Source organism: Cupressus sempervirens, chromosome 9 (assembly GCF_028749045.1).
Source record: "Cupressus sempervirens isolate cs-2001-9-10 chromosome 9, ASM2874904v1, whole genome shotgun sequence".
Taxonomy (NCBI): domain Eukaryota; kingdom Viridiplantae; phylum Streptophyta; class Pinopsida; order Cupressales; family Cupressaceae; genus Cupressus; species Cupressus sempervirens.
This window is the reverse complement of record NC_143126.1, coordinates 585924049-585937104: the sequence shown is the minus strand read 5'-3', so window position 1 is coordinate 585937104 and position 13056 is coordinate 585924049. Positions and strand designations below refer to the sequence as shown.

Here is a 13056-nt window from a genome sequence, read left to right as displayed (position 1 = left end):
TGTTTGTTCATTATCATAATTAAACTATTATATATATATATATATCCTGATGTAATTTATCCGAGCAAAGCTACAAAACATAATCCAATCCAATCATAAAAATAGTGACATCAGTCAAATTGGATAACCAGAAATGAACCTTAAATGCAACTATGAACTCCATTGCGAATTCACCACAAATGATGTATCGAGGCTACGTCCAATCCATCCAAGAAGATCTTGAGGGTTTGCGTCCTCGGATACTAAATAGAAGCTAAAGCTTCTTTATTTTCTCCAAGAGAAATCTCAAACCAAATCAATATCTGAGCATGCCCAATATGAATGCGACTTCCTCTTTTAATGCTCAACAACGACTCTTGAGATTCCCATTCCGTCTTCCGTCTTATTTCCCCTTTCTCACCTTTTCCCCTTTTTAATTAAAAGAGACTATTTATATAGTTTTAATTCAACTCAAAGTCACTTTTAATTTGTTTTTTAAGTTGGACTTGTAATTTTATAATGTCCTCAAAAAGGGACATTACATAACACAAATGCCTTTACTAGGAATTGACTAATGAGACGATGTTTCTTATCAAGTGGGATGATGATATTATAGTAGCGTAAAGATAAAATGTTCTACATATCCCCGATACCTAATAGAGATAGATCCGACAAAGATAGCATGGTCATCGTTGATCAATATTGAGTCATATAATGGAACGGGCTCTTAAGGGATACAATGATTGTGATTAATACTAATCCCAATCAATAATGTTTGCAATAAAGTTGGCGAAGCACCACAATTGTGCCGTTGATTATGTTAGTACATCAATGATGATGATTGAGGATAACAATAATTGTCGTTACCAACTTGCATGTTAGCTGAGCACTTTTTACGAAGAAGGGTGATGGACAGATACATCACATCCTTGTGAAGAGTTGTAATCCTTTGAAATCACCATCAAAGGAATATAAGAAAGAGATCAGGCTTTTACTAAAGAAAGATCCATATGTATATCTCATTCAAATAGAGGTTACAAATATTTTTGGTATTCATCACAAGGAAGACAAAAGAATAAAAATAAGTTATATTTATTGCGGGCAAATATCATGTGACCACAAACTATCATGCTATGGCTTATCTATGAATCAATATTTCTCTACATCTATAGTATATTATATCTGAAATCAATTAGGAGTAAATAGTGTAACATACTAAAATTTCAAAAACTAGCTAATCCTTAATTAAGGAAAACTAATCACAATTCTTAACCAATTAAAAGGAAATATTGTTAAAGTAGTTATTCAACTCTTTCACATGAAATGGAAATATGAACTAACTATAACCACATTTCAATATATTTAGGAACGAACAACCATCTAACTACCATATTCATATGACAATCAGTTAATAACTACAATTTCACTTGCAAAAACAATTCTGAAATATTTTGAAGGAAGCAACATAAATAGCAAATATTCTGATGGAAGCAACATATATAGCAAATAAAGTACAAGAAGAACATGAAAGGGTTACTAGAATAAAAGCAGTTGATGTTACTAAGTTGTACAAGCCTTGGCATCTAGAAGAGAGTAGAAGCATTGCCATGGGCTTAACCTCCCAACCACGGACCCATGTATCCCCCATACAATCTCCAACGAGAAAGGCCCTTCCTACCCTGGGAGTTGGCTTGGGACACCCTTATCCAACTGCTAAGCATCTTGGTGAGAGTCTCGACTAGTCAACTATCGAAATTGTGGACTCATTCCAATCAACCTATCTTACAATTGCTAGCACCCTGACCTCTGGTGATCATGGTGGCAACACACCATTAACTACCTTGGCCAAGGATGTAGGGTGGTCAACTTATGTACCCGATCACCCACCACTCGATTTGACAAGAAGAAAAATACAATGGCTTCCCATGAGCTATCTTTATATTCGTTTTAGATGTCAATACTGATTACATTCTTTCTTTAAATTGTAGGATTTTTTCCCACTCTTTTCTCCCCTTAGCTCGACCATAAAGGTCCTCATTACTCGGGAGTTTCATATTATAATTTCTGGATTCATGAACACTTATTCCTTTACCATGCTTCATGCCAATTTCGGCCTATGGCATCATAAGTTAATATGGTTTTCTTTCTGTTTGATATCATTCAATGAGAGAAATATTCCATCTCAGAGATCTATATTTTATATCCCTGTATGGTACTCATTCATTTAGAACATATGTAAATGCATACAGCAATTATTTTCAGACTGAGCATATCGGTGAAACTATAAGATCACTGTGGAAAATTTATCACATTTGACTTTGAACTTGCAAATTAAAAGAGAGGCCGAAGATTATTAAGAAATTCGACATGTACAAGATAGTAAATGTGGAAGTAAACAAAAGCATGACCTGATCAAATCGGTGGGGACTGTTGGTATAACAGATTGCAGCATGCCGACACCATGATTCCAATGGTGCTCAATGTGAGTTGCAAACTTGACTCACAGCTTCGGCTTGGTAATGATAATCACTATTGAGAACTCTTGTTTTTGGAGTTCGAACCGAGAGCACAGTGGTATAATAAAGAAAGAAATAATTGAAATGCTATGAACAATGAGCAAAGCCCGGTATGCCCCCGCAACAAGAACAAAGAGTATAAATGGAAGACAAGGAATTGACCAAGATGGTAAAGGTCACCTGCGGCGTGCTTAGTTACGCCAAGACTAAGGTGGCAAGAATGTTGCAAGAACTTTAAATTCAAAGTATTAAGAAAAAAAGAATGTTATGGCCTGATGCCATAAGGTGGCAGATACAATACAGGTGGTCGTTCCAAGCAATTAAATAAATGACCAAAGTCAAGGTCAAGAAACTATGTAAAGTAAAGGTGGCAACATACGCCCGAACCATGCCTTAGTATATTAATGTCATTCCTATATATTCATGCTTGCTTGAGTAATTACTAATTATGATAAACATATATATGTGTGTGTGTGTGTGTGTACATATGTACATATTTCATACCCACCTAAGTATGAGTATAGACATGATGATATTACTATACTAAGACATGATAGGTTGCAAGGTACACAAAGATCATTACAAAATGAAGGTGGCATTTCTTATTTAATTCTTTATAGTGTTTTGTTTATCTGGATAGCTCATGGTAATCCTTGTACTTTCTTGCTTGCCTAGCCGTTTTAGTCCTTGTTCTAGGCAGTTAAGTTCATACTTGATGGCTTGACGATGGATTCGGGTGTCCGCTTCCTAACTCTCATTTTGGCAACACTTCACCTCGTCATCATGCTCCTGCAAAATGGAAATGGTCCCAGATAATAACATATTTCCAATAATTTGAAATAACAAAAATATCGCATAATCACTTTAAATTCGTAAGATATTCACTTTCCAAATTCATCATAACAGTTACCTAACATGTCACATGACATATTATCTAATAACTAAATTTCCATTTCACAAGAATCAAAATATCATCAAAACTTTATTGATAAATCAATTTCACATGAACCATAACTCCCAACAAATTTACTAAATAACTAACTTCACAATAAGTTTTTCCAATGGCTAGTATATTGTTTAATGTATCAAAATTTGGTATGTAACTAACAAAGAGTATATGTGTGGTCTTATATATATGTGTGTGTATATTTTTTATACATGCTATTAAGAGTGAAAGGCCATCACATGATTATATATATATACATATGCATTCTTTAATAAATAAAACTATGTATACGCTCTATGACGTAATTTGAGAAGAGAAGAAAGAGATGTGTCCAAGGAGGGGCTTGTATAAATCCAAGCAATGGCTATCTGTCCCAAGATAGGGTAGGGATTAGTGACCCTGAGCTCTTGGCGGGCATAGACCCAATAATAACTAAGGGCTTGGATCTGTAAACTTTGAGGGAGCCCATCGCAGCTGGTATCTGGGCAACTTGGATAACACCTACTCCTTCCGTAGTTGAGCTGGAATAGTAATAAGGTAGGATATGAGTAACTAATATACAGAATCACAGATAACTTAATCTGAATAAATAAATGAGTAGTTCTTTTAACTTCAAATGTCTTATATGCCTTAGCTTGGGACAAAAATATCAAATTTGTGCTAATTTGGTAATAATGGAGACTAAACCTATTAGGGGACATTACGGATTGACTTCACCAAAGTATTAATGGAGACTAAACCAAAAGTATTAATTGATTTCCACTACAAAGAACTTAATCAAGAAAAACTCGGGAAAGCTTGAGAAACTAAAGAATGCTGAAACATTCATAAAAGCAAGGAAATAGATTTTAGATCACTGTTTTCATTATTTCAATCCAAATTAATGGAAAAAATGTCACTTTTCCATCTGGTTCAGCACAAAGCAGTTTTATGTTCTCGCTTTTTAAACCCAGAGTGGGTGTCTGGAGGTAGAAGTTCCCAGTGGGGTTGAGGGGCATCGCTGTCAGCAGACCCAAATTTAGGCCTTTGAGGACACAAGAACCTTCTTGGGGCACACCATGTTCATAGTTCTATCGCTTTTAAGTTTAACCAAGCTATAAATCCTTCGACAGATGCAGTTCTGGAATAAGTTAGGGTTAATTATGTATTTTTCTAAAAAAATGATTTTAAAATACACTTTTTTCAAGAAACCTGTGGGTTCACCTCAAATTTGTTCAGTTTTGTCCTGGGTACTTGGTTGGGGCCCAACTTTGTCAAATGTATTTGGGCTGAATAGCTAGGCTGGGCCTAGACCCTAGTTGAATGCAGGTTCGAATTGGATTCAAATGTTTTTGGGTTCTACTCCTTTTTTTGGGATTAGTACAATTATAGGTAGCTTCATCTTTTTAGGTTCTACTTTTTTTGGGCTTAGTACAATTATAGGTAGCTTCATCTTTTTAGGTTCTGTTTGCCTGTATATCTGAACAGGCGTTACTTTTGAGTCTCATAGTCTACTTTGTCGTTTGTGGATATCAGTATTATTATTCGTTTCTCCTATTGTATTAGAAATTGTCATTTTAGTTCGTTTCTCCTATTGGATAAAGCTATTCTTTTTATTTATTTTCATTAATTGAATAGCAAATAGTTGACTATGAAAGCAAATTGCTCTGCATCTTTTGCTCCCTGATTTCATTTGTTCCATTAGCAGAAAGAAACAAAGTTTCTGTCAGAGCGAAAATGGCTGGTGCAGAGGTCGATGCAGTGGATTTCGAGCCAGAAGATGATGATCTTATGGATGATGATGCAACAATGGAGGAGGCAAGTGGCAATGGGAATGCAGAGATGGTACCTTCAGTTCCAACGCCTAAATTAAAATCTACAATAACTGGCACCACCTCACAGCTGCAGCTACATGATAAGCATGAGCAAGGTCCACCCAAGAAGACAAAAGGCAGGGGTTTCAAAGAAGAAATTGATGTTGAACGCAATACCCGGTTCGCAGCTAGAGACTTTGACTCTCTTGATTCTGGTGGTGGCCCTGGCCCACAGAGATGTATCCTTTTGTTTTTCGAATGTGATGTCCTTTTACTGATCCCTGACTATCATACAGTTGTAAATGGTTCAGACAGCTGCGATGAAATTGCAAATTTTTTTGTACACATGAAAATATGTTTTTCATTCTATAATGTTTACTTAGCCTTGTGGCAATTGATAATGTTAATTCATGTCTCTGTGTTTGTTAGAATGTCATTTGTGTGAATTTATTCATGCATATTGTCAAATCAAAATTTTCTTTGATTGTTTATCTTTAATCACACTAGCTATCGAGGGGTGGATCATTTTGGTTACTGGAGTACACGAAGAGGCCCAAGAGGTTGATCTTCAGGAGCTTTTTGGCGAGTATGGAGAAATAAAAAACCTGCACCTGAATTTAGATCGCAGAACTGGATTTGTAAAGGTTCGTCAATGGTCTAGAGTTTTTAATTATTACTTTTCATTTTATTTGCTTATTGTGTTATACAAATTTGGATAATGCTTATGTTTACTGGTTTAAATGTGTGCGAAAATGTCTGCTCCTTATTTAATAAAAAGAATGTGCTTAGTTTGCTAGTATATGAGTTGAAAATTTTATATTACCAAGTGTGTCTTCACATAACTAATAGATAAGCTTTGACAAATCTAATAAGTTGTTCCTCCACATATTCTTACTTTGTCAGGGTGAAATAACAGATGTAGTTTTCCAACATCTGTGTGAATGTTTAATACTCTATCATGCATTCTTTATTCATATTCTAGATGGCAACAAAAACAATTCAGTCAACAGAGGTTGATTTGGTGTTTATGCAGAAGAGGGCAGAGTAGTTTAGGGCAGTGGAAAAAAGTCAAGACAGCAAATAATTGTAGGGGAGACAATTCATATTCAAAAGTATGCAAACAAGAGGGGTTTGTAATGTTTTAGGATTTAGTTTTATTTGTTTATTTCACCTGGATACAACACAGATGAACACATTACCATATCCAGATGTGTTTGGTGCAGCAAAAAATTTGCCCTGATTTTGGGTATGGGTAGGCATGGTATCATGCGTGTACCCATACTAAGTATATCAGTATGCATACTGAGGGAGGGGGTGGCGTATTTGGTGAACCTCTTGTTACTGTATATGCTGTGTTCTCAATTCTCCATCTATCATGAAGTTGTTGCTTCTATGTTCAATATTTTTCAAATTTGTCCATTACATAAAATAATCTTTTTTTAGTTGATGACGTAGGCATTTTAAAAGAATTTATTAGTTTATAATGTATTTTCTAAGATTTAGGTTAAGCTTGCATCGGCTTGGCTTGGAATGTGTAATAGGGTGTGAGCATTGACATCTTCAGTTGGAGTTATTTTTTTCTCATGTAGAGATTCAAGAGTTGCATTGTCTTTGCCACCTTCCTCATATTTGTCATAAATGTATTCATTTGCATTTAATGTGTCATAAACATCTTGATTAGTGGAATAACAATCTTCTATTTTTGGTCTCTGGTTCATCAGTTACCATTATTTTTTCGTGGCTAGCATTCGTATGCTAAGTCTTGTCTATTTAGTACTTACTGCCAAATCTAATACAATATTAGAGCTGTGTGTGTAGTTAAATTTATTTTTTCTCATTTTGAGAGTGCTAGGGTTTAAATGTTTGTGAGTTGAGCTGATTTTAGTGAATGGTGTAGTGATTTTGTGCTCACCGTTATGTTTAGATTCTTACAAGGCTTGGTATAGTTGGTTTTGGCTTTTTTTCCCCCCAAAATGAACTTTTGGGTTCTATTTTTTGGGTTATCATTTGTAGGTTTAACAACTTTTAGAGGATTATGTTGAGTTTTTGTGCCTCTCATTACATTAGGGAGGGCTAAAAATTTAGGAATGACTATTTGTCTGCTGAAATAAGAGAACTTTTCTTAAGGCCTTCGTTAAAGTTTTCTATTCTACATTCTTCAATGTTTGTATGGTGTACGAGCTTGCATTCGCGAGGTCAAGGATCTTTTAACATCCACCAAAATTCAAATATTAAATTGTTGGTAGGAGAGTAATTGTATTTTTTTTTGAAGTTTAAGATTCTTTTCAAAATTAGTTAATCTATCTTGGTAATACCCTCATGGCTCTTTGTGTTTGTTGTGTCGCCTCATCTTTAGCTCGTACCTATTTGAAATCCTATTACCACCAAAGTGTTGCACTGTGGATAGGTTCATTGTAATGTCCTCCCATCAACAACACCTTGAGTCGTTTGTATATTTTTGTTGTTATGTTTGTTAGAGGGTGTCTCATGAATCTTTGATAATAAATTGGTGAGTTGCTCCTTTACTTGGACTAAGTACCACACTAGTTAAGGACATCCATTAAGTGGCCCCTGTATGTGTTAGGAGAGCCCATTTATTGCAATGATAATATTATCACACCAACTTAAACCCTTCCACTTGCTGCTAGGTGCCTTTATTAACTGTGTATGCCACTTGCATAGTACCAATGTCAACACTATCTTATGGAGAGGGCATTTTGCACAATTGGGAGTTTTCTCTTTTCTCACCTGACTTTGGGAGGCCTTTTTGTAACCATTAAGTGTTTGACTTTAGTCACATTATTTGTAATACTGGGTTTCTTTTTCCTAGTTGTATGTTGGTGAGATCATTTTTGCTTTTATTCCTTCGTTTTTTGCTAGCAGTTTTCCAAATTTTTTCGTGCTGTCTAACTGTAATATTCTCGTCATAAAATAATTAATTAATCAAACCTTTGTTAATGGGCCGATTGATTTAGTATATCTCGGACCCATTTTATTTAATTGTTTCCATAGGTAGGTGTGGCCGTCGGCTATCTTTGCACACTCTCGGAAAGGTTTCCCCGAAAGGTATTTAAGCACGACTTGTAGGTAGTAGTTTTTATGTGATTTGGATTATTTCCTTGTACTGCGAATTCCCGTTGGGATTCACTATTGTTCGCCATTTCAGAAGTGAAAGATCTTCCCTACTTGGCTATTCCGGTTTCGTTGGGATTTAACCCTCACCCTATTTCGTCTGTGTATTTCTTTACTCGGATCTGGCATATCAGAACACCATCTTTGTTTCAGATGCATATATATATCTTTGGAATCAGATTGAATCAATTGTTTTGGCATTAATTAGCGAACATATTGCTCTGGTACTTATTATAGCTCAGTTTCACTCATCGTACGACCCATTACCAGCTTTGTGGTCCAAACAAAACCCACCGTACGACCTAACTGCTCCACCGTATGGCCTAAGTGTTCCACCGTACGACCTAGTTGTTCCTCTTGCTTGACTACTTCCACACCACATATCGTACAACATTGCACTCCACAGCTCCAAAATATCACCATCCGTACATCATTCCCCAAATATTGTACGGTCATCTCCCTAATACCGTATGGTCATTTCAGAAGCTTTGTAGGACTCCTAACTGCATCCCAATATCACCATACAACCTCCATTGGGTTCACTGTTGTCAAACATTAACGTACGGCCTTTCCATTTTTTGGCGAACGATTGATAGCCTTTTCCTGTAGGAACATGACGAAAGTGAAATAGATCATTACAGTGGTATCAGAGCTAATCATCCTGCTAGCCTATGGACAATGAATGAGAGTTTATAGCCAGAAGAGAAGGTCCCATTCAGTTGATAGAATGGCGGAACAAGAACCCACTGCCGCCGAACTCATTCCACTACTAAGAGATCTTTCGAGGAATCAGACATAGACCAATGATACTCAACGACTTATGGAAGAAATTCTCAGGAAATTGGCGAACAATAAAAAATCCGGTGAATAAAATGGTCACATCACGGACTCGGTGTCATGTAAGCCAAGCCCTCATACAACACACACTCAACCCTCCATGTTGTCTTTCTCTCCATAGACGAAGGTACCACACAGAAGAAAGCAGAGAACCTTTGAGGAAGTTCAAGAATAGTCGAGAGAAGACTGGAAGAATGCAAATCTGGAGGAGGATATATCCTACAAAGATTACACAGAATTGAGAATGAGATATTTTCGAGGCGGAAATCGATGATATTTTAATGATGATCTCAGAAGGAAGTTAAGATAAATTTTTCACCATTTGAGGGATCCGGATCCATATTTGCTCATGCATGGGTAATGAAGGTCGATACTTACTTCCAACTTAATCTAATGCCAAAAGAAGGAATCAAATTTGTAGTGCTACACTTGGAGGGAGTGGCGTGTTTATGGTGGCATCACGACACCATCACACTAGGGCACGATCAAATAAATACTTATGCAGAATTCACTAAAAGATTGATAGATCAATTTGATGGTAAAGATCCAGAACTTAATTTCAAAGATTGGCACAATTGAGGCAAACTGGATCTGTGGACCAGTACATCACAGAATTTCAAAAACTCTCTGTTTTGGTCACAAACATTTCCGAAAGGAGATGGATAGTGCTCTTCATGGACGGATTGATGGAACCACTGAAAGGTTGGGTAAAAAGTTTCAATCCCGCGACCCTTTCGGAGGCTATAAAGAAGGTTTGGAGAATGGCATCATCATCGAAATCATCCTCTCGAGATTACGCACGCTCGAAACTGCTAGTATTTTCCAATGACAGAGATAACAAACCTCTACCAAAGAGACCTCCATTGGACGAAGCCACTAGACAGGAGCTATGAAGGAAGAAATTATGCTCCAATTGCAAGGGACCATGGGAGCCTAGGCACAAATGTCTCGGTAAAGGAAAAATACACTACATTGAAGTCGTATCCAATGCCGAGGACGATTAGGAGGATCTACCTACCAAAGACAACCATCCCCACGAGGACACTAAAATGGTTAGCCTGAACCGTACGAAGAGAATTGCGGCTTTGTTATGGCGCGGAGGAACTATCGCCTTAGCTGGGAGCCTGAGGCGTACGGTGTTTCGTGTATGGGGAACCCTTCAAGGACAAAGGGTCATTGTGATGCTCAATAGCTAAGTCACTCTAAACTTTAGAAACTCGTCTTTGGTAAAACAAAGAGGTCTACCTACTAAGGTGCACATGGGATTCCAGTTTAAGGTCGTTGGAGGGACCCTTCTACCATGTACACACCTTGTTCCCCAACTATCACCATTTCTAACCACACTGTGACAGAGGATTTCGTTATAGTAGACCTAGATGATATGGAGGTTATTTTGGGCATACAGTGGATGGAGACACTTGATGAATACGCTCAGTTTCAAATAGATGGACTTCACTTTTGTTGTCGGTGGGAAGAAGGTGGTTCTCCGTGGAATGGCCAGTGAGGGACTGAAGGAAGTTTCGGTACAGCGGATGGAAGCAATCTTTTGGCATGATGACATTGTATGGGTTGCACACTATTTTTTTCGACAGAACTCGTAAAAGGACAACAGACACCTCACTAGGATGACGATCTTTAGAATATCTTGAGTGCTCATGATAAAGTTTATATAGACATTTTTTCTGGCATACCTCCCCATCATGGGTTTGAGCATACCATTGAATTGGAAGTAGGCGCCAAACCAATCATAACCACACACTACCGCCATCCCAAGAAATTCAAAGATGAGATCGAAAAGACGATTTAGGTGCTTGAGAAAGGATGGATCCGTCCCAGTTATAGCCCTTTTGCATCCTCAATAGTATTGGTTAAAAAGGACGAAACAATGCTCATGTGTGTGGATTACCGTGCATTGAACAAAAAGACAATAATAAATAGATATCCTATTCCTAGGATCGATGAATTGTTGGATGAATTATATGGTGCGGTTTATTTTTCAAAAATAGATCTCCATTCCAGATACCGTCAGATCCACATGAGGGAAGAAGACATAGAGAAGATGACTTTTTGTTGTCACTACGGGCATTATGAGTTCTTGGTCATGCCGTTTGGATTAACGAATGAACCTGCTACGTTGCAGTCATGTATGAATCACATCTTCAAACAATTGCATAAATGCTTACTGGTTTTCTTTGATGATATCCTTATTTATAGCAAGACGTGGGAAGAACACCTGAAGCATCTGGATGAAGTCCTAAGGATCATGAAGGCTTAGTCCTTGTTCGCCAAGCAATCCAAGTGTGAATTCGGGATGACAAAAATATTGTACCTGGGGCACGTTGTCAATAAATATGGAGTACAGGTTCATCAAGAGAAGATTCAGGCTATCCTTGATTGCCCCCCCCCCCCCAAACGCTCTTTTGAGTTGCGAGGGTGTTTTGGACTGTGCAGTTATTATTGAAGGTTTGTAAAAGGATTCTCTTAGCTCAACACACCATTAACAGAGCTGACAAAAAAGGGCTCTTTCTAGTGGAATGAAAAGGCACAACTCACTTTTGATAAGTTGAATGAAGTAATGAGCACTTGCCCAGTACTCGCCTTACCTAACTTCAATCAACCATTCATTCTAGAGTGTGATGCATCCGAAGAAGGCATTGGCATGGTACTGATGCAAGATAGACACCCTATAGGCTATGAGAGTTGGAAGCTTACACAACCAGAGCATCTATATTGCATTTATGACAAAGAGATGTTAGGCATCGTTCATGCACTGATCAACTTCCAACAGTATCTGGTGGGTGTCAAGTTTTTCGTCCGTATTGATCATAATAGTTTGAGATATTTTATGGAGCAATGAGACTTAAATAAGAGGCAACAAAATGGGTAAGCAAGGTTCAGGCTTTTGATTTCGACATTGAATATGTGAAGGGAAAGAACAATGTGGTTGCAGATGCCTTGTCCAGGAAACCTGCCATCTGTGTACTGACTCAAATTTCAGCTGACTGGAAAACACATTTATTGGAATATTCCAAAAACACATTTTCTTGTGAGCTTATGGATGGCAACACTTAGGATGATCGGTACAAAGTGGTGGAAGACATCATTTACTATAAGAATCGGATATACTTAGTGCCTGAATCCAAATTGGACTAGAAAATCTTAAAGGAGATGCATGTCTCACCCTTCATGGGACACCCAGGTTTCCTCAAAACTTACAGACAACTCAGGGAGAGGTTTTCATGGAAAGGCCTTAAAGGAGATGTATTGCAGTATGTAAGAGAGTGTGCAATCTGCCAGCAAAACAAATCTGAACCTACTCTACTCGTCAGATTACTGCAACTTTTGCCTATACCGGAACAGAAGTGGGAAAGTATTTTGATGGACTTCATTACTAGACTTCTCAAGGTGAACGGAAAGGATTGTATCTTCATGGTAGTTGACAGACTGACAAAGTATGCACACTTCTTCACCATCTCATTAGATTTCCAGGTCACATAGATAGCTGAATTATTTTTCAGATAAGTCTTTCATCTATACGGGTTATCCCAAAACATTGTTAGTGATCGGAATGGTCGATTTATCAGTATTTTCTAGAGAGAATTGTTTTGGTTGGCAGGAACAAAATTGTTGCTAAGTACTAGCTACCACCTTCAGACAGATGGACAAACGGAGATTGTAAACAAGTGGTTAGTAAGGTACCTTCAAAATTACATTTCGACACAATGGGCATAGGTCAAATGGATGCATCTGTGGGAATATTGTGACAACACCACTTGCCACATGTCCATCGGGATGGTACCCTTCAAAGCACTATAGGGTATGAACCCCTTTTATTTGTTGACATGGTGCTGGG

General features: G+C 37.5%; 1 protein-coding gene across 2 annotated transcripts in view; it reads left to right on the top strand.

Moving 5' to 3' along the window:
* Positions 1-13056, top strand: part of LOC149540037 (RNA-binding protein Y14-like) — a 71382-nt gene that overhangs the window by 27730 nt on the left and 30596 nt on the right. The window contains exons 3-4 of one of the 2 annotated variants that reach the window (XM_089801227.1): positions 5129-5473; positions 5742-5878. In XM_089801227.1, coding sequence (XP_089657353.1) covers positions 5158-5473; positions 5742-5878 — 453 coding nt within the window. In that variant the 5' untranslated portion in view covers positions 5129-5157. Of the gene's footprint in view, positions 1-5125; positions 5474-5741; positions 5879-13056 lie in introns of both variants that reach the window. The other variant, XM_089801228.1, reaches the window with a different exon arrangement.